The following is a 26,163-nucleotide window of genomic DNA, read 5'->3' as shown; positions in this document are numbered from 1 at the left end:
CACTAAGGGAGTTCCTGTGGCTCAGCAGGTTAAGAACCTGGCAGATTGTCTGTAAAGATGTGGGTTCCACCACTGGCCTGGCTCAGTGGGTTAAGGATCTGGCATTGCTGTGAGCTGTGGTATAGGTTGTAGATAAAGCTTGGATCCGGTGGTGCCATGGCTGTGGCACAGGCCTAAAGCTACAGCTCCAAGGGAACTTCCATATGCCATAGGTGTGGCCATTAAAAAAAAAAATCGCTAAAAAATGGAGAAATATATATTTATATGGGCATCTTTTTGGCAGAGTAACGAAGATTCTGGCAATGATAGCTGTTTTTAAGAAGGGGAATGAATTCCCACTGTGGTGCAATGGGATTGGCAGCATCTCTGGAGCACTGGGAGGCAGGTTCCATCCCCCGCCCAGCACAGATCCCTTGACACCATGGCTGCAGCACAGATCCCAACTGCAGCTCAGATCTGAACTCTATATGTGTTGGGGCAGGAAAAAGAAGGGGGTGGGAACTAGTTGACTTGAAAATTTACTTTTCATTATGTACTTTTACTTTCTTTGAATTCTGTACATGTACCTGTATTATCTACTAAAAATTAATACAAAAATTACTTCAACAGTGATTCTACTACCATGGGTTGGCTCAGTGATGCCCTCGGTCAATTGGGAAATGATAAACTATTACATCAATTCAGCAAACAGCAAAAGGAGGCACAGAAAAAGTAATACAGTAAGAATGTATGTTGTTAATAGAAATAAAATGCTAATGGATCCAAAAGAATAAAATCTGTATTCTAGCCACAGCTCTATCACCAATAAGCAAACAACCCTGGAGGAGCACTTGAGATACTTGTGTCTTAGTTCCCTCCTACACAAAGTTAAGACATGGAATTAGAACACTTCTAAGTCTATGCCCTAAAGATCTAAACCACAGTCTCAATATTGCAGTCCTATCAGTTAACCTGCCAAAGGTCCACAGTTCTCCAGGGCTTGAGTAGGTATCAGGTTCTAAGGGCTTTTCCCATTTCTTGGCTTTGAAAAACAGTGGAAATAGCATTCACTTTCTCAATCCGGTGTTGTAAAAAAATTTATTGTAAAAAAACAAAAAACAAAATCCTCTAAGTCCTTATTTAGCTGAAGTATCAGCTTGCAAAGACAGGCATCTTCCAACATGAAGGCTGACATTTTTAAGGAAACAAAGATGACCAAGTATCAGTGACACTTAATGTCAGAATCATAATTTGGCTCAATTGTCATCAAGCCCATCTTCCACATGCTAAGATAAGAAAAGTGTGGCCAAGAGAATGTCCATAGCCACCCAGCTACCTAGGGACAAATTATAATGAGAAGCTGTTTTCTAACTCCAAGGTCAGTACTCCTCCCACCTAAACATGTAGCTAGTCTTCATATAAGAAAACCACACCAGCCATCCAGGCTCTGTGTTTCAGTTTACTTAATGATCCAAGCACTATATTATAACCAAAACAGAGAATGACCTATTATAAACAACATTTTAAAATACCATCACAAGCTCACTTACAGCATTCAACAGGTATAGATGCTGTCTGCAGAGAAAGGACTTTTCCATTGGGCTGTGGGATGTGAACACGAAACACAAGTCGTACTCTAGTATTCTTCCTGCCAATATCAGTTTCTCCTTTTCGAAGTTCTATATCTGAATTGCGGAGTTTCAAAATACCTGCACAGTCAATACTAAGGAAAAAAATATACAAATTTTATTTACTTACTGAAAATTAGTGGTTCTAAACAAGTCAGGTAAACAGTTATTGTTAATTTGCCAGGAGGAACTCTCAACTACCCAAAATCAGGTCACAAAAGAAAGATATGATTGCTATTTTTTGCTGTTTAAATTATGTGATTTTAAATGTTTTCGTATGACAAAAGTGTAATACTAAGTGTGGCATACTCTCTGGAAAGAGAGCTGTCAATAATTCCTCCCAATTCCTGCTGTACTCACATGCTACTTCTTCAATTAGGAGGTGGAGTAACTATGGGCCTTCCCTTGAAAGCGGGCCTTAAGGCTTGCTTGACAAACAGAATGTGGCCAAGTGATTCTGTGTAAGTTATGAGCCCAACATTTAAGAGGTCCTGTAACTTCTACTTTTGTTATCTTTGAACCCTGAGCCACAGCATAGAAGGTCAAACTAGAATGCTGGAGAGAAAGGCCCAGATAGTCCTCAACTACTCCAGTTACCCCAGCTGAGCTGCCAGCTAAATTCAGATGCATGAGTGATCCCAGCCAACACTATATGAACAGATCAGCCAAGTCCAGCCAATAGAAGAATCACGAAAAACAAAAAAGTTATTACTTTAAGCCATTAAATTTTGGGGATGGTTTGCTTTTCAGAACTAGATTAAGTGATTATATATAAAGTAAAAGACTCTAATTCTATACATGTAACTAGACCAGAAAAGATTAACCCGAGGACTACAAATAAGTCATTAATAATATATTTAAAGTTTCATATGATATGTTTATTAATAAAAACACCATCAGGCTTGTATTTTTAAAGAATGCAAATAAAAGATTAAAGTTTTGGCATTTAAGGTCTAACATTTCACTATATTCAAAATTTGTTACTATGTGTAGCTGTTTAACACACAATCATGGTAGGAAACGAGGACCTATAACCTATCTTTTTTTTTTTTTGTCTTTTTGCTATTTCTTTGGGCCGCTGCCACGGCACATGGAGGTTCCCAGGCTAGGGGTCGAATCGGAGCTGTAGCCACTGGCCTACGCCAGAGCCACAGCAATGTGGGATCTGAGCCGCATCTGCAACCTACACCACAGCTCACGGCAACGCCAGATCCTTAACCCAAGGGCAGGGACCGAACCCGCAACCTCATGGTTCCTAGTCGGATTCGTTAACCACTGCGCCATGACGGGAACTCCCTATAACCTATCTTTATTATTCACATATTAGAAAAATAAAGCAAGAGGTAAATAATGATCACACATTCAAAGTTTACTCTCTCATGGCATTTCTTTTTATTTGTCCTCTTACTTTATCTACAAATAGTTCTAACTTTAATGCTCACTGCCCAGAGGCTGCAGAAGTCACTTTGAAGGACAATATATGTTACAGAACTAGGTTATTAAGACAAGAACCACAAGGAAGAATCTAAAAAAATAAATATTTTCATCTTCAGAAAGACAAAGGAGGGAGTTCCCACTGTGGTGCAGTGGGTTAAGAATCTAAGTGCAGTGGCTTGGGTAGCTGTGAAGGTGCTGGTTCAATCCTCAGCCCTGATGCAGTGAGTTAACGGATTCAGCACTGCCACAGCTATGGCCTGGATTCAGTTACTGGCCAGGGAACTTCCAAAGGCCATGGGTGTGGCCAGAAAAAAAAAGAAAGAAAGAAAAACAAAGGAAAACAAATTTCTAAAAAATAACTATTTTTGAAAATAAACACTATCCATTTATGAATAATAAGTTCTATTTAACTAGACAAAAAACTCACAAAAAACTATTAAATTCGGTTTTTGTTTGTTTGCTTTTTAGGGCCACATCCACGGCATATGGAGGCTCCCAGGCTAAGGGTCGAATCAGAGCTAGTTGCTGGCCTATGCCACAACCACAGCAGTGCGGGATCAGAATCATGTCTTCGACATATACCACAGCTCACGGCATTGCCGGATCCTTAACCCACTGAGCGAATGGATGCTAATCAGATTCCTTTCCTCTGAGCCACAACAGGAACTCCTACAATTATATTTTAGAGTGTAACACTGCTACATCCACATTCATCTAGTTTTAAAAACAGGGAGGACTAAGGTAAGGCAATGCATTCCAGCACACTATATTTAAAGTATTTTGTAGAGTGGCTCTATGGCTTACAGGTTAGTAGAGGGGTCTTAAAGGGTCTTATACATCCAAGATATATTAGGTTTGAAATGACCAAGCCTAAGGGATAGTAGGCAAAACAAGGGGAATATCTATCAATCTTTCACCACCTTACCATTTTTAGAGAACAGTGGAGTCTTTTAATACATACCTATAACTTATGTGTGCATAAATTATTTTGAATAATCTTAATAATCATTCACAATTTTTTGTCTTTTGTCTTTTTAGGGCCACACCCATGGCATATGGAGGTTCCCAGGCTAGGGGTCAAGTTGGAGCTGTTGAGGCCTGCCTATACTACAGCCACAGCAATGCCAGATCCAAGCTGCTTATGCGACCTACACCACAGCTCATGGCAATACTAGATCTTTAACCCACTGAGTGAGGCCAGGGACAGAACCTGTGTCCTCATGGACGTTAGTCAGATCCGTTTCCACTGAGCCATGACAGGAATTCCCCTGGAAACCTTCATATGCTGCAAGTGCGGCCCAGAAAAGTAAAAAAAAAATCTTGGTTCCTAGAGAAACTCCTGTTCTGTAATCTAACAGTCCATAGTGGACAGATGGCCAAAGAAGTTTCAGGTGTGTGCATGACAGGGCAAGATGGGGTGGGGTGAGGTGGCTAAGCTGCTTGTATTACTAGTAACAATGACATTTCTACAACTTTGTTCTTTCTAGCCTGGTGCAGCCAGGCAGTATATGCCAGCTTTGGCTGGAGAAGGGAACATGAATCTTGACTACCACCTCTGTACCAAGTGAAAAGGAAAAGGGAGATATGTTCAGATCCTACTGTTCTGATTTTTTCAAACTATCAGATAGGTAAGGCTTTCCCAAGTTCTTGAGAATCTGTCTTAGAAATTCATGTACTCTATTTAATTTATTGATTTATGCATTATTTTTAAAAAGAAGCAGCAGCATTTTAACAATATAATATAGTCAAAAAGAAGGAAACAGAAAAAAAGTTCAAATAAACAGGAGGGGTTCCCGCTAATGCACAGCAGGTTAAGAATCCAACTGCAGCAGCTCTGTTCTTGCTGCAGAAGCGTGAACTGCAGCTTGGATTTAATCCCTGATCTGGGAACTTCCATATGCCTCGGGTGTAGCAGAAGAAACAGGAAACCAATATATCCCAAATCTAGGGTTATATAAATCACTATAATTACTACAATTGAGCTTGACCATGAACTTCCTGGAAGCTGAGGCACAAAGAAAAGATGATATGGAGTTCCCTTGTGGTGTAGCAAGTTAAGGATCCAGCACTGTCACTGTAGCAACTAGGGTTGCTCCTGTGTTGTGTGTTTGAGCCCTGACCCAGGAACTTCCACAAAAGTGGCCAAAAAAAAGAAGGAAGAAAAAAGTAAATTTTGGGGTTTTGTTTTGTTTGTCTACCCCACGACATATGGAGTTCCCAGGCCAGGAATCAGATTGGAGCTGCAGTATGGCAATGCCGGATCTTTAACCCACTGTGCCATGTCAGAGATCAAACGTGCGTCCTAGCACTACAGTGACACGGCCTGTGTGTGTGTGTGTGTGTGTGTGTGTGTGTATGAAATAATGACCAACTTAAGATAGAGTCTTTAACAGTATTGTTTCAGATTATGAAGAAGTATTCACATGGCTATATCTTATATTGTCCTTTAAGTAAGTTACAAAGCATAATAAGCTTCTGGTGATTTTCTATTTTACTCTTTTTGTTTGTTTGTTTTTTAAACATGCCAGCAGCATGCAAAAGTTTCTAGGCCAGGGATTGAATCTTCGCCACAGCAGTAAACCAAGCCACAGCAATGACAACAGTGGATCCTTAACCCACTGCACCATACAAGAGAACTCCTGATTTTCTATTTAACTGGAGTGAAGCCCACTGCTTTGAATACCCAAAAGAATGAATGTAAACATAGCCTGCAAACTGCCACCTAAGGATCAACTTTATGAGTACTTAGAAAAAAATAGTTCAACATTGAGTTTCAAATTCCCCTCTACAGCTGAATAATTGAATATTCATGTGCTTTTGATGCTAGAAGAAAAAGATCCTAGAGTAAAGAGAAGTCTACTTGCATTCTCATTCCGGAGTTGGCCACCTCAAGTTATTTGAAAATGGTTCAAATAGGATTCTTGAAGGAAGAGTCAACGTTTTTCTTAAAAGTTTTCTTCAAGTGCCTGAACAAGGATTGGCTGAGAATCCAAAGTTTTTCTTACAGAAATTTAAGAGTTCAGATTACCAGCTAGCTATCTACCTTTTTCTATGAATAAACTCTATTGTAGTCTGTGCAATGCCTTAGTGGGTTCTCCAATACTGTTCATTTAAACAAAGCAAGCAAAGATAAGGCTTTATTTAAATTTATATTAACTTGTCTTTTCTGGTGATAATTAGATTAAGAGGAAAGCCATATTTTATTGTATTTTATTTTTTTGCTTTTTAGGGCCACACCCATGGCATATGCAGGTTCCCAGGCTAAGGGATGAATCAGAGCTACAGCTGCTGGCCTACACCACAGCCACAGCAATGTAGGATCCAAACCTCGTCTGCGACCTACACCACATCTCATGGCAACACCAGAGGCCAGGGATTGAACCCGCAACCTCACGGTTACTAGCCGGTTTCGTTAACCACTGAGCCACAACAGGAACTCCAGGCCTTATTTTATAATAGTACAATTATTTCATTAATTGTACTATGTCCTCAGGGGTATATATTCAGTTTACCTAAAAAGTTATTTAAATATGAATTTAAGGAGTTCCTGTTGTGGCTCAGTGGTTAACGAACTTGACAAGTATCCATGAGGGTGGATCCCTGGCCTTGCTCAGTGGGTTAAGGATCCTGCGTTGCTATAATCTGCAGTGTAGGTCGAAGATGTGGCTTGGATCTGGCATTGCCGTGGATGTGGTGTAGGCTGGCAGCTACAGCTCAGATTTGAACCCTAGCCTAGGAATTTACATATGCCACAGGTGCGGCCATTAAAAAAAAAAAAAAAAAAAAGGACATAGTTTGAACCAATTTCTCTAGTAAGTTTCATACACTTAGTTGTGACACATTAAGTCGCCTTCTAAATTTCCTTTTCTTCTGTTTTTCTTAGTAATAGATCCCTATTTTGTTAGAAGTCGTAATGTACTCAGTTAAAAAAACATACCTGGGTCTTTCTTATGTACAAGGATAATCAATGAGATGTAGTAAAGGTGTCGGGTAAATTTCTGGGGAAAGTTCTTTAAAGAGGTATGACTCAGATGGAAGTTCTCTTTTACCCTTCCTACTAGTCATTCTTCCTATTCTTTCCAAGATTATAGTTGTGATAACTAGAGCTCCAGCAATCATTGCAGATCACAAGGCAACACTGAGGCTAGAAACCACATGCTAAAAAGAGGAGAGAAGAAAAGACAGGAGCTTGGAGCCCCAATGATTTATGAAGTTACTATGCTAGCTCAAAATACCTATCTGCGTATTTCTTTTTTTTATGGAATGAAAAATTAAACCTCTAGCTGTTTAAGCCACTGCCTTTCAGGGTTTTATAACAGTTACTATATCTATTCCTAATTAATCCACACAAACAAAACTCTTCTTATATTTTCATTCAGAAGTTGGCCACCTCATTTTATTTGGAAATGGGTCAAATGGGACACCTGGAAGTAGAGTCAAAGTTTTCCTTAAGGAAGAGTTCCCGTCGTGGTACAGCAGAAACAAATCCGACTAGGAACCATGAAGATGTGGGTTCGACCCCTGGACTTGATAAGTGGGTTAAGGATCTGGCGTTTCCGGGAGCTGTGGTGTAGGCTGGCAGCTACAGCTCCGATTCGACCCCTAGCCTGGGAATCTCCATTTGTAGCAGGTGCAGTCTTAAAAAGCAAAGAGAAAAAAAAAAAGTTTTCCTTAAGGAAACTTAGTCATAATTGTATAGCAGTTGCTTACTTACTCTCTACCCTATTAGAATGTGAGCTACTTGAAAAAATCGATTCATATTTGTTCTATAACCTAGCATGATGCTTGGCAGGTACTACCTGGTCATAAACTTCAGAGGAATTGAATTTTATTTATGGAAATATGGCACCAACCTTAGCAAATGTTCTATAATTATTTACATAATGTTACTCAGTTAATTTAGAACAATGCCTATTTTACTTTTGTACTATAAAAGTATATATACTTTTCTTCTGAAAACTCTTTTAGGTAAAGAAAGAAAAGTCCACTTTGGGATATGTTTTAAGATACCTGGCTGACATATTGTTTTCAGGAAGAAGTGGAATTTCCAGAACCTTTGTGCTGGCAATTATTATCTCTTGGCTTGCAGTAGCAACTGTCTTCCCAGTGATTCGATGGACTTGGTAAAATGCATGAGGCCGTAAATATCGATCATCTGCTGTTCCAATAAACATCTGTAGATTTATCGGCTTTTCACTATAGCCCAGGAGCTAATTGGGAAGAACACACACAGAAAAATACAATTCATTATCCATGCATTTTACAATAAGCTTACAATAGTAGGTCTGTTATATTTGTATCATATACTATTGATACATAAAGTGTTATTTCAAAAAGATAATAAAAAAGTAGTAAGTGTACATACAGCACTCTAAATTTCAGAAATATTTTGAGTTATATAATGCTGGAATATATTACAAAAGGATGAAGGTTTTTGTTGGGTTTTTTGGATTAAAAAATCTAGATCAACTGAAATTTTGAAAAGTCTTGGCACAGTGCTGTGGAGAATACAAAAGAAATGCTGGTTCTGTGCTCCAGGCAACAATAACCATCCAGACCAGACCTAAAGACTTGGGTATGTGGCAAAGTCTTTTTTTTTTTTTTGTCTTTTTGTCTTTTTGCCTTTTCTGGGGCCACTCCCATGGCATACGGAGGTTCCCAGGATAGGGGTCAAATCAGAGCTGGAGCCATCAGCCTACACCAGAGGCACAGCAACGCCAGATCCGAGCCGCATCTGCAACCTACACCACAGCTCACAGCAACACCGGATCCTTAACTCACTGAGCAAGGCCAGGGATCGATCCTGCAACCTCATGGTTCCTAGTCGGATTCGTTAACCACTGAGCCAGGACAGGAACTCCGCAAAGTCTTCTAATGGGCTATTAAAATCAGAGACACTTCGGGCCGCTCCCGCGGCATATGGAGGTTCCCAGGCCAGGGGTCCAATCGGAGCTGCAGCTGCCAGCCTACGCCAGAGCCACAGCAACAGGGCATCCGAGCAGCGTCTGTGACCTACACCACAGCTCACGGCAACGCCGGATCGTCAACCCACTGAGCAAGGCCAGGGATCGAACCCGCAACCTCATGGTTCCTAGTCAGATTCGTTAATCACTGCGCCACGACGGGAACTCCTAATTTCAACTGACTTAACAAGCTAGGCTGCTTGACTTTCCTTGGTACCTACCCATCACTATTGCTGAGGTTAAGATGGCTACACAGGATTAGTAAGAGTGATGATTAGGAAGTGCTGGAGATAAAAACAAAGATGACAGGAAAGGAGGCAATTAAAAGAAACTAAGCCTAAAGCACTTAGGGAGACTTCCATGTCCCGTTTGATAGCTGAGTAGCACCCATCTAACCCACCATTATGCAGAGAGTAACTACAAACTGGAACAAATACAAAGAATAACTTGAAAGGATGGAAAGCCCCAAAGCAAGCAGTTACTGGAATCAAACTGCAACATGTAAGAGAGTAACAAAAGATATATTTCCTGTTTTTAAGGATTTTAACTTGGGGGAAAGCTACAGTCCACGCTTCACAGTGTGGTTGAAACTACCAAAGAAACCTATAGCCTGAAGGGCTTGAAGAACATAGGACAGGGTCTGGGTCAGTTACAACCTCGAGAAAGTAAGAAGGAAATCCCAGAAAAGCGACAGCGGGGGAGGGGGGGGTCCAAATCATATATACCTAACACTCTGCCTAATCTTTGACCTGTAAACCATCCATGAACAGGACAGATCCAAGCAGCCTAAGGCTAAAATAACTGAAATGAGATTATGAGCTACCACCAACCACAGGAAGACAGGATGTCTTTACATCTTCTTGGTTGTGTCCTTTGTTGCGCAAAAGCTTTTTAGTTTTGATGGTGTCTAATCAGTTGTTACTTATGTTACCTGTGCTTTAGGTGTCATACTTAAAAAATCACTATCAAACCCAATGCTTCCTCAATGTTTTCTTCTAAGAATTTTATAGTTTAAAGGTTTTACACTTAGGTCTTTGGTCCATTTCTAGTTAATTTGTGTATATGATGTAAGGTAAGGATTGAACTAATTATTTTGCATGTGGATATCCAATTTTCCTAGTACCATTTGTTGAAAAGACTGTCCTTTCTCCCACTGAATGGTCGTGGCTCCCTGCCAAAAATGAATTGATCATACACATTAGGGCTTATTTCTGGGCTTTCTATTCCATTTCATTGGTCTGTCTTTATGTCAGTGCAATAGTTTTAAATACTGTAGCTTTGTAGCATGTTACAAGTCAGGAACAGTGAGTCCTCCAACTTTATTCTTCTTTTTTCAGAATTGTTTTGTCTATTTGAGGTCTCAGGCAATTTTTTTTTTTTTTTGCTTGTTAAGGCCACACCAATGGCATATGGAAGTTCCCAGGCTAGGGGTTGAATCCAAGCTGCAGCTGCCAGCCTACACTGGATCTTCAACCGACTAAGCAGGGCCAGGGATCAAACCCATGTTCTCATGCATACTAGTCAGGTTTGCTATAGCTGAGCCACAACAGGAACTTCTCCATGTGAATTCAAAGATACGCTTTTCCTCGAAAAGCGTAAAAAGGGCTATTAGAATTTGGCAAGTATTGCAATGAATTTGTAGATTGCTTTGGGGAGTACTGATTTCTTAAGAATGTTCTCCGTAAACATGGGGGGATGTCTATTTATTCTTGTTTATGTACATTTGGGTTTTATTTTTACCTTATCTCCTTCCATTTATTTCTTTTAGGCATATTTTAGTTTTCAGCATACAAGCCTTACACCTCCTTGGTTAAATTAATTCCTAAGTATTTGATGCTTTCAGATGCTACTGTAAATAGAATCGCTTTCTTAATGTCCTCTTCAAGTTGTTTATCACTGGTACATAGAAAACGCAATTGGTGTGTATTGATACACTACCCTGAAACTGCGCTGAACTCATTAGCTCTAGCAGCTTTCTGTTAACAGAGATAGTTTTACCTCTTGCTTTCCAATTTGGATGTCTTTTATTTCTTTTTATTATCTAATAGCTCTGGCTAGAACTTTCATCACAAATGTTGAATAGCAATGATGAAAGCAAGCATTGTTTCGTTCCTAATCTTAGGGGAAAGGCTTTCAGTCTTTTACCATCAAATATGACGTTAACTGTGGGCTCTTCATCTTGATAATCATGTTAAGGACTTTCCCCCCTTTTCCTAGTCTGCTGTTAAATTTTATAAAATGCCTTTTCTGTGTCAATTGAGATGATCGTGTGTGGTTTTTTCCCTTTCATTTTATTAATATGGTTTATTACAATGATTGATTTTCATATATTCAATCACCTTCTGCATTTGAAATAAATCCCACTTGGTCATGCTCTACAGTCCTCTAAATGTGTTGTGGGTTAGGTTTGCTAGTTGTTGAGTTTTGTCTTCATACTGTTTAGGGATATTGGTCTCTAGTTTTGTTTGTGTATCATTTTCCCTTTTTGGGGGGTGGGGGGCAGTGTATGGAGTTCCCAGGGCAGGGATCAGGTCCAAGCCACATTGTGACCTATGCTGCAACTGCGGCAACACTGGATCCTTAACCCACTGTGCTGGGGCTGGGGATTGAACCTATGTCCCAGCGCTCCCAAGACACCACGGATTCTACTGCACCACAGTGGGAACTTTTTTTTTTTTGGTCTTATTGTTGTTGTTGTTGTTGTTGCTATTTCTTGGGCCGCTCCTGCGGCATATGGAGATTCCCAGGCTAGGGGTTGAATCGGAGCTGTAGCCACCGGCCTACGCCAGAGCCACAGCAACACGGGATCCGAGCCGCGTCTGCAACCTACACCACAGCTCACGGCAACGCCGGATCGTTAACCCACTGAGCAAGGGCAGGGACCGAACCCGCAACCTCATGGTTCCTAGTCGGATTCGTTAACCACTGCGCCACGACGGGAACTCCGGAACTTTTTGATTAAAAATTTTTTTCCATGTCTCTACTGAAATCCCTCCATCTCTTCGCATATTTAGCTCACTTTTTCTACTAGATAGTTTAGCATTTTTACCATGGTTATATTAAAGTCTCTTTCTGATAACTCCAACACAAATGTAGTTAGAGCTAGGCCATACCTGGGTCTGCCTGTATTGACTATCTTCTCTTTATTGTGGGAAACATTTTCTTGTGTGTATGTTATTGTTTAACATATATTAGACATTTTGTATAAAAGCGCTCTAGGGACTAAAGTAGAAAATATTTACCTCCAGAAAGGGGCATGTTATATTTTTCGTCAGGTCACGGTTCTTAAGCTTTCTGGGCTTTACTGCAGTCTTAGTCTGATTCCCCTGCTTTATGGCTGGCTTCCTTCCACTTGGTGGAAGTCTTACAAGCTTCAGACATCTCTCTCAACAATCCCCACTACTATTTTTGGCCCCAAGTGCCTCCAAGATTTGCTCTGTGGCTGTTTTACTTCATTGAATCAGGAAGAGCATAATGTGATAAAGTAGGTTGCATAAAGTTAATTTTTCAGTAGGCACAGCGGAGGAGGTGTCCAGCTCTTTAAGGCAGTAGTGGTAGAGTTGCTGATGCCTAATCCTAAGCACTATCTGTGCAAGTTGTGGTTGTGAGTCACAGTGTCAGTGACATTTTCATGAGAGCAAAACTGGGTTGGGTGGCTGGACAATGTTCTAGGCCACACAGCTTCCAAATCTGAGATTTTATGTTACCAAAAAACCTTAAAGAAATTCTCTTCTGTTTCTGTACTATGGTTTATAAAGTATCCTGGTGCATGATTTCAAATACAGAGTGCCTTAGTACAGTGTCTGGCATGTAGCCAACAAATGTTAGCTATTAGCGTGCATCCAGATTCTAAGTATGGAAGCTAGTGAGAGCTTCAAATGTCTAGAAGGAGTTTTATTCAATTATGTAGTCCTTCAAGCAAGTGCTTTACTCCCCCACTTGCCCATCCTTAGCTTTATGGTGGAGTTCGTAACCAAGCAACATCATAATTCATTGATTATCCTACTCTACCCGGGAAAGGACATGAAGACTTTTGCCTATTATCAGATAACATAATTTACCCAAGATGGTTTTCAGTCCTGTAACATTTATAGAGAAGCAAATAAAGCCTGGACATTGCAGGCTTACTCTTGCCCTCTGATAGCCAATCTGTCCAGGAGCCAGAACAAACTTGTAACTTTACCTCCCTGCTCAGAACACTCTAATGGCTTCCTTCCACACTCAGAACTAAATTCAAATCCCCCATGATGACTTACAAGTCCTCTGTGATCTGGGCCCTGGCTAACTTGCTGCCTTACTGTCTCCTACTCTTTCCCTTCCCACAGTCTGCTCTGACCAGCCTGGCCTTACTGCATGAACCATTCAAGTTCATTCCTAACCTCAAGATCTTCACACTTAATATTTCATTGCTCTGAAATATTCTTCCCTCTGATCTTATTACCTCACTCCTTCAGCTCCACACTCAAAGGTCAGCCCTCAGAGAAAACCACCCTATCTAAAATACCGTATCTCTCCTTGTCCTGTTTCACTATTTTTCATAGTATTTATCACTATCGAAAAGTATTTTATATATTTGTTTACATCTAATTCCGTATAAGTACCACATAAGTTCCAAAAAGGCAGAAACTGTCTTGTTAACTACTCTACTCTTCCTCTTTTTATTTAGGATCCATTATGGAAATATCTATATTAAATATCATTGCCTCAGTCAGTATTTTATAGGTGATATTAAGATAAAGAACAAAGTAGCATGTATTAAATTTTAAGGAACTAGTTAAGACCTTAAAAAGCAGAAATTTAATAATAATAATAATACATGCTATAGGAAGCACATGATAAAAAGGAATTAAGGCCCTGTGAAGAAGAGAAAAAAGTAAATATGGAAATCAGCTAAGAGGCTGAAGCACTAAAACCATGTATACTGAAGTTTAAACAAGGGTAGAAATTAGAACATAAATAGAAAATAGGAATGAAGAAGGATTAATAAAATAAATCTTTCTTATGAGACCCTAAAGAGATTTTTGTAACTGACTACAAAGACAATAATTAAGAGAAAGGTACAAAGAAATTAGAAGTTCTGAACTTTATTACTAAGGAGAATGATGGTATCACTAGCAAATAAAAAAAGTGAAGGAATTCTCATTGTGGCTCCACAGATTAAGGACCTGACATTGCATTGTCACTGTGAGGATGCGGGTTCGATCCCTGCCCTGGCTCAGTGGGTTAAGAATTTAGTGTTGCCATAAGCTGCGGCACAGGGTGCAGATGCAACTTGGATCCAGTGCTGTACTGTGGCGTAGGCTACAGCTCTGATTCAGCCCCTAAGCCCTATAACTTCCATATGTCACAGGTTCAGCCATTAAAAAAAAAAAAAAAGGTGAAGAAGTCACTGATTTAGAACAGGTTTGGAATAAAGAAAATAAGGTAATGTTTTCAATGTTGGTCATGCTGTATTCAAGGTAAAACTGAAACACCTAGATAGAAACATGAGGCTATATAAGACATATATTGTCTTAGCTTAGCCATAGCAAAATAATACACAGTCTACTGTGCTTTAGAAGGATGACATTCGAAATCCTCTTTGCTTTTCTGTTTTGACATGATGAATACGACGCTGACTTCATGATGACATGATGCTTATGCAATGTAAGTTTCCGTACAGCAATACTCACAGCACCTGAAACACCACTGAGTTTTAATTGCATCACTGTGATTTGTAGTGCCTCAGCAGCAGTGTGAAGCGATGAGAGTGCCAGTATGTTCTCTATCTTAACTACTCTGCCAGCTTACACAAAAACAGCCACAATATGGAATTCCCATCGTGGGTCAGTGGTTAATGAATCCGACTAAGAACCATGAGGCTGTGGGTTCGATCCCTGCCCTTGCTCAGTGGGTTAAGGATCCGGTGTTGCCGTGAGCTGTGGTGTAGGTCAAAGACACGGCTCGGATCCTGTGTTGCTGTGGCTCTGGTGTAGGCTGGCGGCTGCAGCTCCGATTCGACCCCTAACCTGGGAACCTCCATATGCCATGGGAGCAGCCCCAGAAAAGGCAAAAAGACAAAAAAAAAAAAAACCAGCCACAATTTATAAATGAATGAGTATGGCAACATGATGAGTGAGTTGCAGGCATTTAATGAAAAGGGGACTCAGATTCAAATTCAAATTCCTACCAATGCATGAGATAATCATCGTTCTTCAAAGAGTAGAATTAGCCTACGTTGCACATAACTTCAGAACTATCATATATAGTCATATATACAGAAAAGTTTACAAACCTGGAACCTAACACATATGAATTTTTCACAAATGCAACCACCATGTAAACTGAGAAAAACTTTAGCAAGAGTTCATCATTTCAGAATATCATGTCATTGCCAGTAATGTTGTGAGATTTGGGTTGCTGATCAACAATCTTGCCTTTTTGTGCCTTGCAACACCCCAGTGATACTGAAGATCCAAGGATCTAACTATTCCATGGTGTTTTCTACAGTCATTATCAAGACTTTTCATTTTGAAACATAACATTTTGTTATAGTTTGGTTTTCTAAATTTATTTCCTCTTAATATTAAAGCATTATATTGATTTTATTTTTGGCTGTAGCATGTGAAAGTTTCCAGGTCAGGGATTGAACCCATGCCATAGCAGTGACCCAAGCCAAGCAGTGACAATGCAAGATCCTTAACTTGCTGAGCTACCAGGGATTTCCTATGTTGATATTTTTAAAATTATAGGCGTAAGTATTTTTGGTTTTGTTTTTTTATTTTTTGCTTTTTAGGGCCACACCCATGGCATATGGAGGTTCCCAGGCTAGGGGTCAAATCAGAGCTACAGCTGCTGGCCTACACCACAGCCCCAGCAACGCAGGTCTGCGACCTACACCACAGCTCATCGCAATGATCAATCCTTAACCCACTGAGGCCAGGGATCAAACATGCAACATCATGGTTCCTAGTCAGATTCATTTCTGCTGTGCCACAATGGGAACTCCTATAGGTGTAGGCTGGTTATATTGTCTTTGCATTTCCATTCCAGGTAAATAGAGTATTACAAAACATTTGTTCGAAATTTAAAAAGGGTGGAGTTGGGTCTGATATGGCTGAGAACCACCAGTCTAGAAGATACATAGTCAAGAGGCACAAAGGTATTTTATCTTGGACCAGTCTACCTAAAAGCAAATCCTCCAGGCTCTCATAGGGAAGATAAACCTATTGCAAGCATCTTGGGAGTTAAGAATCAAGAGTGGTCAGAGGTCACCCTATTCACTATAAAGACTTCCATTATGCCTCCCATTCCATCCCCACCTCATTTTTCTGTACAAATTCTCAAACCCTGCCTTCAGTTATTCTAGAACCTAAAATTTCTATTTCACACCCTCTAAAGAATAAATCTCCAGTATTCTCCTAAGGTAACTCAGAAGTTAACGCTTGGTTAAACCACATAAGAGAGAAACATCTGGGAAGTTTAACTGCTTCTTTTGTAGACCTTCAACCAATGCTTCTGTTTTCAGCCTCACCTCACATTCAGAGGCACCTGTATCTCAAACCAGTGAGCCTTTCCAAGATTTAGTGTAAAATGATTTGTGCTTCTTACTTAATGTTTTTTTTTTTCTCTCCAACCAACAAGCTTAAGTCATACCTACTGAATGTCTAAAGAGGGTAAACACATGTTTAATCTAGTATATTTAACTGGAAGTTGCAGTTTTCTGTAAACATTTAAATTTGTGTGTTTAAGGAATCTATCAATATTTTCAGTTGTGATTTCTTTTTACATATTTTGGTATAAACAAGTTAATAAATTTTAAAGCTTTAATTGAATGGAAAATATTCCATAAAAAAAATAAAATGCCAACATGATTACAGCAAAGAGAAAAAAAAGCCTATACAGATCAGTAACTAAAGAAGAACCAGTAAAAGTGTGGGCGTATTTGTGCATATGCCCACAAATAAAGTTCAGTTATTTTTCCCTTTTGGTTTGTATAGAGGCAGAAGGGGTAAGTGATAATGGAGAATGAGAGTCATCCACATTTGTACACAGAGGTGAAAAAGTAGAAGGTAGAGAGTAGTGATATACTTTAACTTATATTAGTTCATTTAATTCTAAAACTCCTGTGGCGTACATATCATTTTTTCCAGCTTACAGATGAAAGATCTGAAGCTAAAAAGATTAAGAAACTATCCCAAACTCGTGTGATTAGCCAATTTCTTTCTGCTATACTTGTTGATTGTTCATGTTTAATCCTGTACTGAACAAATTATTTTATGGAACCAACTCCTCCATATAGTGGAGGAAGAGATACAAACAATTTTATCATTTGCCTCAAAGTACTGTGAAGGAGACACTGTCTATCTTGTTATCTCCAGAGCTTAGTAGTACAGGCATTTAATCAATGCTAAATGAATGAATTTTGAAATGAGAGAGTATAATTTGGTGGAGCAAAATAACACATAAGGTTAGTCAATAGAATTGTTTAAATAAGAATTATAGCCACTACAGTAGCTGTTCAAAATGAAGCAATAAAATCTAAAACAGAAAATACAAACTAAAAATTTTATTGCTATCTATTAAGTTACTCAAATATCACATAACATACCAGTAAGTACTATATTCCAAAGTAACCTAGTCATATTAGATGACTCAAATTAATACCAGCTTGGCAAAGACATAAGCCACCTGTCCTTTATACTTTGATAGTAAAATGAACCAGTGATGGGGGGAGGTAACCACACATATAAGATTTCAAAGGAAATATATTTCATAACACACACTCAGTCAACATCTGCTCCAAGCATATATACTATAGCATAAGAAAACTAGGTCTTCTCCTTTGCCATCTCATGGATTTTAAAAGAACAGCAGATAAATTAATCAGACTATCATTTCATCTCATTTCCAGAGGAGCATTATGTTATAGGCAATAAACAAATTATTGTCACTGTTAACACTACTCTCTAAAAACTCTCATCTTGTATCAGTATACTTCTCTTTAGGCCACCTTCTGCTCTGTAGAAGAAAGTAAGCCAAGTTGTTTGTTATGTTTCTGAATCATTTCCATAGCAAAGGTCTATGCCTGCTTAATTTAACTAAAGCCAGAGGATTAAAGCCCGAAGGTCACTATAGGACAGACTAGAACAGTTTCAATAAGAGGAGTTTTGTTATCAGTTCTACTTGGGGGGGGGGATAGGATCTGAATATATCAGAAACACAGCACAATGAAGACACTAAACATACAAAAAATAAGTTTCCATAATATGAATTGCTTCAAACTGAAAATGTGCGTTTAACAAAATCATATTAAAAAAAACCCATCACCTGGAAATGGATCTTGGTATATAATGAAATACAAAGTCTTGTCATGAAAAAAATTCTACAGTCTCCATCTGAAATTTCAGTAGCTTTTGGGATAAGACTCAAAATATTTATTCCTTCAGAAAACTTATCACTGTACATAATAAAATGTGTGTAGCTTTATGCAATTTCTTACCATACATAGATTTCGAGTAACCACTAAAACAGTCAAGATCCAGAACTCCTCCATTACCACAAAGGAACTCTCTTGTGCTTGTTACCACTTTACATCCACAATCTTCAATGAGTTCCTGTTCCCTGGCAATCATTGATCTGGTCTCCATATCTACGGCTTTGCCATTTTGAGAATGTTATATATATATATGGAACCATAGTATTTAACCATTTGAGAGTGCTTTTTTCCACTAACCATGGTTCCATGGAAAACCATCCATGTATGTATCAACAATTTCTTCCTTTTTACTGCTGAGTGATTGTGCACTACATACCAGAATTTAACAATAATTATCATCCATTTGCTTGTGTCTAATTTCTGACTATGAAAAATGATGCCACTATGAACTTTACAGGTTATTGTGTGAATAAGTATTTATTTCTCTGTGATAAATGCCAAGTGCAATTGCTGGATCACATGGTAAGTGCAAGTTTAGTTTTTTAAGAACTTGACAAACTATTCTTCCAGAATGGCTCTACCATGTTACATTCCCAATAGCAGTTTGGATGAGATCAAGTTTCCTGGCACCTTAATGTTTCAATATTTTTTATTTAACTCTTCTTCTAGGCATACTGTATATCTCACTGTGGTTTTAATTTGCATTTTCCTAATGGCTAATGATGTGGAAAATCTTTTCACATGCTTATCTGCCATCTTATCTCCTCCTTGGCAAAATGTCTGTTCATGTCTTGTGCCCATTTCTAGTTGAATTGCTTTTTCGCTGTTGAGTTTTGAGTTCTTTATATATTCTAGATACAAGATCCTTATCAGATATGTGGTTTACAAACGTTTTCTCCCTGTCTACAGCTTGTCTTTCCCGTTCTCTTAATAGGCTCTTTCACGGAGCTAAACTTTTAAATTTTGATCTAGTCTGATTTATCAGTTTTTTCTTCTTTTGGTATCATGTCCCAGAACTTTTCTCATTGCTTGAGGTTCAAAAGATTTTCTCCTACGTTTTCTTTCCAAAAGTTTTATGGTTTTATAATTCACATTTAAATTCACAATTCCATCTTGAATTAACTTTTGTATATGATGTGAGGTTTAGGCTAAGGTTTATCTTTTTGCTTTTAGATGTCTAATTGCTCCAGCATCATTTGCTAAAAAGACAACGTAAAAGCTCTTAAAGAATATTCATTTTGATCCATAAGCAGTATATTTGTTTTTTGTTTGTCTGTTTCTATGGTCAAACACATGGCATATAGAAGCTCCTGGGCCAGGGACAAACTACTTTCCAGAATGGCTTTACCATTTTACATTCCCTATAGCAGCTGAACCACAATCAACTGAGCTGATTCCCAGTAGGATCTGAGCCACAGCTGAGACCTCGGCTGCAGCCGCAACGACACCAGGCTGGGAAATGAACCTGCACCTCCACAGTGACACAAGCCACCATAGTCAGATTCTGAACTCACTGTGCCACAGCAGGAACTTTGACAAGCAGTATATCTGTTATTTAAATAAAGTTGTCATTCCCTATGTTAATTAAAAATTTACATAATTTTTACATTTTGAAAAACAAGAATAAAATATTTCAATAATTCCTAAAATATTAATACTTTTTGGACAAATGAAATAAAATTCTATTGTTGTGTATCCTTCCTTCCTTCCTTTTTCCCTCCCTCTCCCCACTTCTTTTTTGGCTGTGCCCATGGCACATAAAAGTTCCTCAGCCTGATTCACCCTCTACATCTGGGTTTCAGGTCCCTATCTGCTCTCATAGAGATCTGAATTTCCTCCATTAAACTTTTACCATACTCTTGTTATTATCTCATTTGCAAATCTCACTGAACTACAAACTTCATGAGAGTAGGAAACATGTCTGATTCCACTCCCCTCCCTGAATCTCCAGCTACAGAAACAAACTACTCTGAATGTATTACAGATCATATTAATAAATAAGATTATTTACCTTCAATAAAAGAAAGGGTTATTAGTTGGCTAGAAGGCAGGTGGTATTTTTCAACAGCTTCATATATATTATACAGTTAACTTTATTAAAGATTAATTTCCTAGCAATAAGTAAACAAGTTATTTTTGTTTTAGATTAAACTGCATCTACTTCTCAATTGTGTCTGTACATTCTGAAGGCACTAAAGAAATTTTTTACTCTCACCACATAAAAAACATTATGGAATGTATAAAACCCAAAAAACCACTGGGAACTTGGAAGACGTTTCTAAATAGGGCTTTATAATTCTATAGTTCTTAACCATAAACTATTAAAAGAGATGAAAGACTCTTATCTTTCCAAGTTCCCATCATGTTGCAGTGGTTAACAAATCTGATTAGGAGCCATGAGGTTGCAGGTTTGATCCCTGGCCTTGCTCAGTGGGTTAACGACCCGGTGTTGCCATGAGCTGTGGTGTAGGTCGCAGGCGCGGCTCAGATCTGGCGTTGCGGTGGCTCTGGCGTAGCCCGGCAGCTACAGCTCCAATTAGACCCCTAGCCTGGGAACCTCCACATGCCATGGGAGCGGCCCTAGAAAAGGCAAAAAGACAAAAAAAAAAAAAAAAGACTCTTATCTTTCATCTGTCAGCCCAATTTGATAATAAAAGAACATTCATTTCTACTTTGTACTCTCCATCTATGAATTCATCAGATTATAGAAAATATAAGTAAGAAGTAGACAATGGGAAACTGACAGAACACTGTAAATCAACTATAATAAAATTTTTTTAAAAAGTAGACAATGACTATACACTTCTTTTTAACATTCTTCAGATAGAAGACATTTCTGCAAGAAAAAGTACTAATACCCAACACCTATTTGTGATTTAAAATAAACAAAAAACAGAAATAAAAACGTGCTGGCAAATTAGGATAAAGAAACACCCTTAATCTGAAAGGAAAAAACCCACCAAAAGTCTATACCTAACAAATCACTTAATGGCACAATTATGAAGGCTTTTCCACTGAGTATGGGAAAAAGACAATGCCTACCACTTTAATTTGACCGTGTACTAGGGGAGCTAGTCAATGAAATAAGACAAAAAGAAGAAATATAAGATATAAAGATTAAGATAGGATTCTGGAAAGATGGCAGAGGAAGAAGCACCAGTCTCCTCACTTTGACAACAACTGCACTGGCAGAATCTGTCTCATGTAGCTCTTTCAAACCTTCAGAATCTACTGAAGGCTTACAATTCCCAGAGAAAGGCTTGGAGAGTTAACTGCAGTTAACTTCAGCTATTAACACTAGCAGCAACCCATCCCCCATGTGTTGTCATGTGTCATGTTCCTGTGCAGCTTACGGTAATCAGAAAGGGCAAAAAAAGCCCTGTCCTCTTGGAGTTTCTGTTGTAGCTCCATGGGTTAAGAACCTGACTAGTATCCATGAGGATGTGGGTTCAATCCCTGGCCTCGATCAGTGGGTTAACGATTCAGCGTAACCATGAGCTGTGATCACAGATGCAAATCAGATCTGGGGTTGCCAGGGCTGTGGTGTAGGCCAGCAGCTGCAGCTCCAATTCAACCCCCAGCCCAGGAACTTCCATATGCTGCAGGTGCAGCCCTAAAAAGAAAATAATAATAATAATAATAAAAACAAAAAGAAGCTCATCCTCTAAATGTCAGGGATCTATTCTCTGATTACTGACTGTACTGACTGCTGCTTCTGACAATAAAGACGGAGACAAAGAGGTGAGCAGCCATTGCTGTTGCACCTTCCCCACTGGTGTACACCCCATCCCCTCTGGATGAAGTGACTTCCAGGAGACTTAAAGTGCTGGCACCCCTACCTCATTTTTCTTTTTCCCCTTATGGAAGCCAAACATTAAAGACTAGGATATTTTGTTTAAAAAACTGTCCATTTATGAGGAAAGTTAGAAAATAACCATTCATGCTCAAGGAAAGGCTCAGAAAAAAACAGAGAAGACTTTAAGTTTATACTTCAGGTTGATCTTGGCAAAGAAACAGCCTACAATAATCAAAAAGCCAAAAACAGGAGTCTTAGTTGTGGCTCAGTTGTAACAAACCCAACTAGTATCCATGAGGACGAGGGTTTGACCCCTGTCCTTGTTCAGTGGGTTAAGGATCCGGCGTTGCCATGAGCTGTTGTGTAGGTCTCAGACGCAGCTTGGATCTGGGATTGCTGTGGCTGTGGTGTAGGCTGGCAGGTGCAGCTCTGATTCGACCCCAGCCTGGGAACCTCCATATGCTGTGGGTGCGGCCCTAAAAAAAGACCAAAAAAAGTAATATACAGGAGTTGCCATTGTGGCTCAGTGGAAACGAATCTGACTAGTATCCATTAGGACACAGATTTGATTCCTAGCCTTGCTCAGTGGGTTAAGGATCTGGCATTGCCGTGAGCTGTGGTATAGGTCACAGACATGGCTCAGATCTGGTATTGCTGGCAGTTGCAGCTCCGATTCAACCCCTTGCCTGGGAACCTCCAATATGGTATGGGTGCAGCCATATAAATAAAAAAAGTCATATACAATCTCAAAGGACCCTAAACAGCCAAAACAATCTTCAAAAACAAAGAACAAAGCTAGATGACACTTTCAGATTTCAAAACTTACTACAAAGCTATCATAATCAAAACACTATGGGACAAGCAAAAAGACAGACATTAGGGATCAATGGAATAGAGAAGAGAGCCTAGAAATAAACCCTTGCACATATAGTCAGATGATATCTGACAACAATGTCAAGACCATTCAATGAGGAAAAGACAGTTTTCTCAACAAATGATGCTGGGAAAACTGGTTATCTACATGCAAAAGAATAAAGTTGGACCCTACCTAACAAAAATTAACCCAAATGGAGAAAAGAACTAAATGTATGACTAAACTATAAAACTCTTACGTAATCTTTTTTTTTTCTTCTTTTTCTTTTCTAGGATTGTACCTGCAGCATGTGGAAGTTCCCAGACTAGAGGCAGAATCAGAGCTGCAGCTGCCAGGCTACATCGCAGCCACAGCAACACCAGATCCAAGTTACATCTTAGAAGCACACCACAGCCTGCGGCAATGCCCAATCCTTAACCCAATGAGCCACAATGGGAATCCCAACTCTTACGTAATCTTCATCAAAATCCCAGCATGGTGTTGCTTAAATGGGATTGGGGGTGGGAGTGGGGTGGAGATTGACAAACTGACTCTAAAATTCATACAATAATGCAAAGGAACTAGAATAGCCAAAACAACCTTAAAAAAAAGAAGACCCACACTACCAAATATCAAGATTTACTATAAAGCCATTGTAATTAAGACAAGGTAGTGATGGTACTAAGACAGACCAAACAGACCAATGGCACAGAAAGAAGAGTTAAGAGTCACATTTAAATGTCCAGACACCTGATTTATGACAAAGGACCAATGTAGTACAGTAGAAAAATTATGGGCTTTTCAATAATGGTACTGGGTCAACTTCTATCCATAAGGAAAAAAAAATCTTAATCTTTACCTTTATTTCATATACAAAAATTAATTTAAGATAGAGCAAAGACCTATAGGTAAAAGGTAAAGCAATAAAGCTTCCAGGACAAAACACAGGAAGCTATCCTCATAACCTTGGAGTAAGCAAAGGTTCTTGAAAAGATACAAAAGCACTATTCATGAAAAAGACAACTGATAATTTGAACATCATTAAAATTAAAAACTTCCCTTTATCAAAAAGACACAATTAAGAAAGTGAAAATGCAGACCAAAAAAAAAAAAAAAAAGAGTTCCTATCATGGCGCAACAGAAACGAATCCAACTAGGAACCATGAGATTGCGGGTTCCATGCCGGCCTTGCTCAGTGGGTTAAGGATCTGATGTTGCCATGAGCTGTAGTGTAGGTTGAACGCTCGGCTTGGATCCAGCATTGCTGTGGCTGTGGTGTAGGCCAGCAGCTATAGCTTCAATTACACCCCTAGCCTGGGAACCTCCATATGGCAAGGACACAGCCCTAAAAAGACAAAAGACAGAAGGAAAAAAATAAAGTGAAAATGCAAGCAACAGACTAGGAAAAGACATTTCATCTGCGATACATGTATCTGACAAAGGACTTATATCCAAAATATTAACAACTCTACAAATCAATATGAAAAAGAGATAACTTAAAAATTGGCCAAGAGATATGAACAGAAATTTCAAAACAACAACAACAACAACCAAATCTCTGATAAACATGTGACAAGATGTTCAACACCACTGGTTATCAAGAAACCACAATTTAAAACCAGTGTGAGGAGTTCCCATCATGGCACAGTGGAAACGAATCCAACTAGGAATTACGAGGTTGCGGGTTCAATCCCTGGCCTCAATCAGTGGGTTGAGGATCCGGTGTTGCCGTGAGCTGTGGTGTAGGTCGCAGACACAGCTCAGATCTGGCATTGCTGTGGCTCTGGCGTAGCCCGGCAGCTATAGCTCTGATTAGACCCCTAGCCTGGGAACCTCCATTGCCACGGTGTGGCCCTAAAAACACAAAAGACAAAAAAAATTTAAAAATAAAATTAAAAAATTAAAAAAAATAAAGCCAATGTGATATCTTTACACTACTACAATGGTTAAAATTAAAAGACCAACAACCAAGTGCTGGTACTGGTGAGGACTGGTGAGAAACTAGAACTTTCATGTATGACTGGTTAGAAGTTAAAACTGTTACAGCTCCTTTGAAAAACCAGCAATTCCACTCCTGGACATATAAACATATACCAAAAAATGTGAATGCTTTGTCCATAAAATTTATGTGTGGAAAAAAAAAGCATATAATAGCTTTATTCATTAATAGTTCAAAATTGGACACAAACCAAGTGTCAATGAACAGAATGACAGAGAAATTACAGCAATACAACATCAAAAAAAAAAAAAAAGTTAGCACATATAAAACAAAATCCAGGAGTTCCCGTCGTGGCGCAGTGGTTAACGAATCCGACTAGGAACCATGAGGTTGCGGGTTCGGTCCCTGCCCTTGCTCAGTGGGTTAACGATCCGGCGTTGCCGTGAGCTGTGGTGTAGGTTGCAGACGCGGCTCGGATCCTGCGTTGCTGTGGCTCTGGTGTAGGCCGGTGGCTACAGCTCCGATTCGACCCCTAGCCTGGGAGCCTCCATATGCCACGGGAGCGGCCCAAGAAATAGCAACAACAACAACAAAAGACAAAAGACAAAAGCCAAAAAAAAAAAAAAAAATCCAGGCATTTTTCCCAGTCTTAAGAACCAAGAACACCACTCTTATGCATGATGATCTGGTCTGAAATGGCAACTGATGCTTTCCTTTTTTCTGAGTATTAAAAAATTCTTATAGGAGTTCCTGTTGTGGCGCAGAGGAAAGGAATCCGACTGGGAACCATGAGGTTGCGGATTCAATCCCTGGCCTCGCTCAGCGGGTTAAGAATCCGGTGTTGCCGTGAGCTGTGGTGTACGTCGCAGACACAGCTCAGATCTGGCTGTTGCTGTGGTTCCGGTGTAGGCAGGCAGCAACAGCTCCCATTAGACCCCTAGCCTGGGAACCTCCATATGCCGCAGGGGCGGCCCTAAAACGACAAAAGACAAACAAAAAAATTCTTAGAATAGCAAAGAAATATTACAAATATTCATCTTAGTTCCCAGAGAAGGGTCACCTCTGTGAGCGGAAAAAATGTGCTTTCAGAAGTTAGCACACACAAATTGAATATTCCACACAAAGCATACAACCCTGCAAGTGTGGTAGA

General features: G+C 39.3%; 1 protein-coding gene across 3 annotated transcripts in view; it reads right to left on the bottom strand.

Moving 5' to 3' along the window:
- NFATC3 (nuclear factor of activated T cells 3) overlaps positions 1–26,163 on the bottom strand; it is a 138,649-nt gene that overhangs the window by 59,885 nt on the left and 52,601 nt on the right. For all 3 annotated transcript variants that reach the window (XM_047791566.1, XM_047791565.1, XM_047791567.1), the window contains 2 exons: positions 8,055–8,254; positions 1,530–1,702 (listed from right to left, as the gene is read on the bottom strand). In XM_047791566.1, the coding sequence (XP_047647522.1) occupies positions 1,530–1,702; positions 8,055–8,254 (373 nt within the window). The remainder of the gene's footprint in view (positions 1–1,529; positions 1,703–8,054; positions 8,255–26,163) is intronic.

Source organism: Phacochoerus africanus, chromosome 8 (genome assembly GCF_016906955.1).
Source record: "Phacochoerus africanus isolate WHEZ1 chromosome 8, ROS_Pafr_v1, whole genome shotgun sequence".
In the NCBI taxonomy this organism is placed as follows: domain Eukaryota; kingdom Metazoa; phylum Chordata; class Mammalia; order Artiodactyla; family Suidae; genus Phacochoerus; species Phacochoerus africanus.
Note: the sequence above shows the minus strand (reverse complement) of the source record. Positions and strands in the feature narration are given on the sequence as shown.